General features: G+C 26.2%; 1 protein-coding gene across 1 annotated transcript; it reads right to left on the bottom strand.

Annotated features, from left to right (window-relative positions):
* Nucleotides 1–164: 164 nt before the first annotated feature.
* LOC115241916 (lipase 3-like) lies at nt 165–6,406 on the bottom strand. Its single transcript, XM_029817892.1, has 9 exons — nt 6,260–6,406; nt 4,284–4,616; nt 3,850–4,048; nt 3,398–3,512; nt 2,917–3,160; nt 1,927–2,085; nt 1,642–1,726; nt 1,155–1,297; nt 165–930 (listed from the first exon to the last, which is right to left on the bottom strand). The coding sequence occupies exons 2-9, from the start codon at nt 4,488–4,490 to the stop codon at nt 754–756; spliced, it is 1,329 nt and encodes a 442-aa protein (XP_029673752.1). The 5' UTR covers nt 4,491–4,616; nt 6,260–6,406; the 3' UTR covers nt 165–753.
* Nucleotides 6,407–7,216: the final 810 nt, after the last annotated feature.

Raw genomic sequence — 7,216 nt, 5'->3', positions numbered from 1 at the left:
TTAGGAGGAGTAGATTTTTTCACATTTCCAGCTTTTTGTTTAGAGTTCTGAGTAGCACCTCATGAGATATAAAAGAAACTTTTAACATTTTTACACTCGAATCAATATTACGAGAAATGTCGCGATACCAAATATGGTCACAGGCATGAAAAAAAACATAATCATTGGTTATATACATTCATTGATACATTTCTTGATATGTACATGAGATTATTTTAATATGTATATTAAAGTAAAAAATAAACAATATTTTAATATATGCATAAATAAGTGTCTTATTTTTATAATACTATCTTTTTATATTTTCTTGCATATTTATGTAGAAAAAAATTTCAAACAATTTGGATAAATTCCTATTTTCAAAAAAATCAATTATCCTTTACCCCCGAAAATATAAAAATTTATAAATTAAATTATATTCATACGCACACAATCACACAAATAAACCTTTCTCTAACATTATATTTTAAATATAATTCCTGTAATAATTTTATGAGATATATGTTAAAACAAAAGAGAGATTTATATTAGTTTTAATATTATTTAATATTAATTAAATCTCTCTTCTTGTTTACACACATACATTATAATTATTCTTGTATTTTAAATCATCGTTGGTGTTAAATCGAGATTTTCAGTCGTTAAGTCTTATTATAGACGATATGTGAATTCGTTAAATTTGTAGCTCAAAACTTCGAGTGTTTGATTTATAAACAACTGCTTGTTGTGCTTCGGATACATATCTTTATGTCACTAAAACCGGTACGAGTCTAATTCAACATCAAACTTCTGCATTGTTTTTATTAATCGATCGTATAAGAGAGTTTTTGCATCGATGGCCCACAAAAAATCGAAATGATTTAAAAGTTTATACGGATGCTCTTCTAGCAAGACAACATTTGGTAATTGTTCATATAAATAGAGGGCATTCTAGAACAGAAAAACGAAAAAAAGGTAATACTGAAAATAATAATTTTTAGAATATAAGCATTTATCTCTCTCTATATATATAAATATAATAATTTTAATATATGTAAATGATAATATAAACACAGAATCAAATACAAGTAAGTATATAATGTATAAAATTACACAAATATTTTTGAACAAATAATATTTTAATTAAAATAAATTTGGAAGTAGAAAATACTTACTGATTTCAGAGAAACTGCATCGTTAACGCCATAAAATAAAGCTATAGGTGCAGTAATTTTTTTTACATCATATCTCGCAGGTGTTGTCTGTTTATATCGCTCGTAATTGCCCAGATGTCCGTAGTCGAAATTTTGAAAGTCGCCTGAAACAATCGATATCGATAATCGTAAACATGTAAAACGTATATATATAATTGAAGATTAAAGAAATATTTTTTAAGATGGAATAAAATTTATTTCTTGTTTACATACATAAAATATGTAAAAGGAAAAAGATAACTAAAGAGAAAAAAAATATTTTATTTCATGTGTTATTTAGTTCTCTAGTAAATAATAATATAGTGATAATAGGTATTATAAATTTCAATATATTAATTATAAGAATAAAAATATTAACAGAACTTAAGATATATTTTACATATACTGAATACTTTTCTTTATAATTAGTATTATATTATTATATGCTTAAGATAAAAAAAATACGTACCTGTAATAATATTTTGATAATAATGCAGTAAAGTCTTTACAGAAGTGCCGGCCGGAAAATACGACAGTATTTCCGGTAATGCCGTCTGTAATAATTTTATTAGAAAAAGATTTAAAAAAGATTGATCTATATAACATATTAATAAATAAAAATTTAAATTTTATAATCTTTTTTGTTTAAAAAAAAATCAAAATGGTTATTAAATTTCATAAAATAAACATTAAATAAAAAAATAGTGTTAAAATTAGCGAAATTATACTAAAATGGAAATACGGTATAACTTACGGTATTAAATTGTATCAGATCGGATCCTGCGGCTAAGAACACCACTGTAATACAGAAAGCTTGAGTAATTGCTTTATCTGCACACAATTTTCTTCCTACCGTGACACTTGTCGATGACAATGGAGCTATTTCATATATGTTGTTGTTATCGAAAAATATCTAATAGGCAGATATAAAAGATGTAAAAGAGCTGTAATAGAAACTATGTAACATAATACATCTGATATTATAAATAAAATATAATATCGTAATAGTATAATGTATAAAATGATATGTTATTATGTAAAGAGATGTATGACAATTATAATCAAAGTATATCTTGCAAAAATAATATTTTAGAAAATAAGGAACATATATAAATATAAAAAAGCAAAATTATAAAAAGTACAATATTGTAACATGAGCCATTCCATGTACGTAGATGGCAGCGATAAAAATATTATTTAGTGTTGAACCGTTTTCTCATATGGTGATAGCGGTGGCTGTTAGCTGTTACTATTTATGATGCAAGAGGAAATGAAAGAATGCCGAAGGCGCGTTTTCAAAAAAAGTTCTAACTTGTTTTTAAGATGAAGTAGAATGTCGACATTACGCAACTTTGGACGATCATACAAGATGCACTTCCTGGATATAGAAGAAGCATAAGATGTAATTTCTTCGGAAACAGAAATATTTGATGTACAAATGGTTTTAAAATGATTTTAATCATTTAAATAATTTATATCAAGCAAGAATGAAAAGGAATCCTCGATTCGAAAATTATGCCATGATTTTTCTATCGTAAATAACGGCGGTCATGAGATGTGCTTAAATAGTAGAGAAGACGAACGAATCTATTCAGACCTCCTCAGATAAGAAGGGAAAAAAAGATGTTCTGATTTGAGTTCCAGGACATTTATAGGAACAAACAAAAAAAAAACGGAGATGGGCGGAACCAGCCTCTTAAATTCTGAAAGAAGAAAACTAGAACAAGTTTTTTTCTATCTTTACCTTAAGCTGTGGCACTAAGTTACTTAAAAATGTGGCTATGGAAGGCACTTCCTTCCAAAAGGCAATCGGAGCAAAACAAATTCCTAATCTTATTTTTGCATTGTATTCAGGTTTCGTGGATAGTAAAGCGAATAATACGGTAGTTCCCATTGAATGACCGATATAATGCAGAGTTTCGGATTTTGTATAATTAAGTACGTAGTCGATCATAACCGGTAAATCTCTTGTTCCTATGTCATGATAGCTATAAAATAAAAATAAATTTTAATATTCTTTTTTACGTGTTACGCATGTATGTATTGTACGTGCAAAGTATTATATTAAAGATTTAAGAAAATTGAAATAAAATTAAATAAAAAAGAGAATTAAAAGAGAAGCAAAAATAACGCTTATAATAATTATATAAATAAATTAAGAGAATAAAGATTCAATGAAAAATAAAACATACTTTCAAAATTATGATGATCAAATAAAATTTTACCTAAATTGCCAGAAATTGGCATCACGTGGAGACATTTCAACGTGTGATTTACAATAGGAATTTCCTCTGTAATTTCCAAGCCATACATCGTATCCTTGATCAGCCAATAGAAATGCTGCAACATAAGATAACATATAATTGATTCTATTACCATATCGTGAAATTGATTATTAATATAATTTTTGATAAAAAAACAGAGCAAAAGCGGCTTTTTATTCAAATGTTTTCCTTTTGCTAAATTTATTCAACAAAATGACGTAACATATCATGCATTTATATAATTATAATTAAAATAAAATACACTGTACAGCTGGATATTTCAGAATTAACGTTTTTCATTTAATGGATTTTTCCATTGATTTTGAATCCAACAGACTGAATAAATTTTCAATGAAAAATATTGATAATTTCTAAAATGTCAATTCTAGCATTATTTTTATTGATGGACTTACCGAGATCTTTGTTAGCACCTAATATCACCCAGCAATCGGATGAACACAAAATACCGTGCATAAGAAACACAACTATTTTATTTTGTTGGCTATTAGACAGAGGACTACCAGGTATTCTGTGTACTTTCAAATTATATCCATCTTCCGTTGTAACATGATGCTCCTCGCTTGGGTAGCCATATCGTTCTACCAAACCAATCTGTTTAAATGCATAATCGGAATCAGAATAGAGTTGAGATATATATGATTTTAATATCTCTATCGTTAAAAGAAAATATTAAAAATTGTACACTCATTATACAGTTATCATTGATACAAGACGTATTGATAAAATCTTTCTGTCTAAATGATCATTTTTTTCGATTACGTTAACGGTTTTCGAAAAGGTGCTAATAAGACGGGGAAGATTAAAAAAAAAATCGCGTTATACTTACGAAATCTAACGTGGTCACCTTATTCGCTGCTCTGGCTTCTGCCGAGTTTCTTACTCTTACTATACCGGGTTCTTCAGGAAAAACAAAATTGAGCAGAAACTGTGTTTTGTTAATAAATATGCTTCTTTTTGACCGGATCAGTTTTGCTTCCGATAACATTATAATAAATATTAATGACAATGAGATTAAAATGAATTTCACGTCCATTTCTATAATTTAGACGATCCTTGCGATTCTATAAGTTGCACAATAGAATACAACATATAGGTACAGACTATTTTGAAATACTTCTTGCGGAACTTATTCTTGTCCACATCTCCATTGCCAGAAGACCTATGGGTACAATATAAAATTTTATTACTCATTTAATCTACCAAAGTTCAACCTATCATTGTCTTATTTTTTACTTCGCAAACAACAAAGACTAACTTTCAATCTTTTATTATTCATAAATTAGTGATCTTTTGATATTTTGTGGTAATATAATTGTGATAATAATGTTATCTTTTAATTGTTTAATTTATAATATTATTTATCAATTTTTTAAACATATTTAACATATCATTATAATTATATCTTCATCATGTATGCGTAACATTGTTATGCAGGGATTATCGGCTGACAATTACGTGACTCCACGTGCAGTCTCTTATCTTATTGCTAATATTCAGCACAATTATCACAGTTATGTATATTTAACGTGCCCAAATTGGTCATATATTTCTGCAAGTATTATCAGTAAATATGCATTTAATAATTCCTTGAGTAAATTAAAATTAATGGATTGACTGAAACAGTTTATTTTCAGTACAGTAAAAAATTAGTAATTTTAAGATTACAAGATTTTCTAATAAATTTTCAACAAAGTTTTTGGAGGTGCTTAATTATGTTTAACAACCGTGGAGCGTCATCATTTTCGTCTGAAAATTAATATCAGTTTCACAATCAATCAATAATTATACAGTTATACATATAGTTACACCATAGCTTTTTTTAAAATTTAATAAGATAAGAGATAATAAGATAATCGCAGTTTAAGTTTCTGATAAAGTAAACGAAAGAGTTCTTTGAATTAATTATGATTTAAGGAAAGAGAGATTTAATTGTTGAAACTTAGTGTTTGGTCGAATGAAATAAGATCACTTTTTGAAATTAAATTTTTTTGGTTTAAAGGATCTTCTCTATATAAATTTATTTATTTGTTATTAAATTATATTACAGTTATATTAAATTACATAATTATATAACAGTTTCATAATCATCACATATGCGTAACATCGTTATACTAATGGTTATCGGCTGACAATTACGTGACTTCAAATGCAGCCTCTTATCTTATTTGTTAGTATTCAGCATAATCACAGTTATGTATACTTAACGTGCCCAAACCTGCAGATATTGTTTATAGAATTTATAGAATTATTTAATATATTTATATATTTTTTGTTCCACTGGCTGTTTTTTTTAGCAATCTTTCAGAAATTTTACTTTTGTCAGAAAATATTTCATTTCTTTTGTATCAAATTATGTAGTTTCAGTCTTAGTTTTGAGTTCAAATTCTACATTTTTTATTTAGATATTACTATAATATTTTTTAAAGTTCTTTTTAATATACTATATTCTTTTATTATAATATTTTTTAAAGTTTTCTTATAATATTTGTTAAAGTTTTCTTGTAATATTTTATTAAAGTTTTCTTATAATATTTTGTTAAAGTTTTCTTATTTTTTTGCTTTACTGATTTTATAATTTAAGTTTACAAAACTCGCAATAAAAATTTGTTTAAAGAATAGAAATTTCGTTTAAATATTTCTGTTATTTATTTATATTATTTACTATTTTTTATTTATTCTTTTGTATTAATATACTCAATACATATACAGACACACACAAGCTTTTTAACATATTTCGAATTAAAAAAATAAGAAAATAAAAGAAGATACATCCACTCTTTTCATTATTCGATTGTGAGATACCTGATTCGTAAACACACGAGATCACATTTATTTCGAGAAATATTCACTATCACGTGCAGCGTATAAAATGACACTGTGAATAAAGAAGTGCTTCACTCTGCTAAATATATATATAGCAACCTTTTATGCATATCTTCATGGTCACGTGAAAAACACCTTGATACTTCAATGTCATTCAGCCAATCAACTTTTATCGAGGAAGAGAAAAAAATACAATCTGCCTGAGTAAACAAAGTTTCTTTGTTCAATTTGAGATTTTACTCATGCACATTAATGCAGTTAGACTATGATCAAGATTAAAAGTCTCGGCATTATGATCCATTATATACAGGGTGTATACATTTTTATATTGCTATGCGATTATTTTCCAAAACTATTGATTATTCAAAAAAATATTTTAAATAAAGCTTATTTTCTATTTTAATTTCCCTATATAGGGGAGGAGGCGATACAATTCCAGTCAGCACGATTTTATTCCAGATATAGATATACATACATTTTCGTAATTACAAGTTCATGTTTATATTTAAATGGGACGATATGTTTTTTTCTTACATAAATCAATTCTCGTTGTATTTCTTTTGTATAAGCTGCTTCTTTTCATCATAAATCATATAAAAGATTAAAGAAGAATCATTAAAAAAATATTCATAATTTAGAAAAACTTCTAATGTTTCGTAAAAATAAGAAAAAATATATATGTGGATGATAAATAGCCATTTGTGCGTATGCAAGTTGCATAATTTCAAATTAATTTTATTTAAAAAGAATTTCAGCGTAATTTTAATATTTATTCTCTAGATATTTAGCGTAAAAATAATTAAAGGTTTATTTATATCTATACAGCAAAAAAAAAATTGAAGCGTTGTAGAAATATTTTATTACAAAATAATATATAGCGATATTAAAAATACGCAGTATAGCGATACATCTTTGTAGGATCGTAGGATGATCCAC

This window comes from Formica exsecta, unplaced genomic scaffold (assembly GCF_003651465.1).
Source record: "Formica exsecta isolate Colony F162 unplaced genomic scaffold, ASM365146v1 scaffold120, whole genome shotgun sequence".
Classification (NCBI taxonomy): Eukaryota; Metazoa; Arthropoda; class Insecta; order Hymenoptera; family Formicidae; genus Formica; species Formica exsecta.
The sequence above is the reverse complement of the archived record's forward strand: the minus strand, read 5'-3'. Positions and strand labels throughout refer to the sequence as shown.

Bases quoted from the DNA above. Each gene is read 5' to 3' on its own strand.
- LOC115241916 (XM_029817892.1), bottom strand. From the start codon at position 4,490: ATGGACGTGAAATTCATTTTAATCTCATTGTCATTAATATTTATTATA. The intron at 4,049-4,283 runs GTAAGTATAACG...GCATTTAAACAG, and splicing joins AGGTGACCACGTTAGATTTC to ATTGGTTTGGTAGAACGATA. The intron at 3,161-3,397 runs GTAAAATTTTAT...TTTATTTTATAG, and splicing joins GCCAATTTCTGGCAATTTAG to CTATCATGACATAGGAACAA.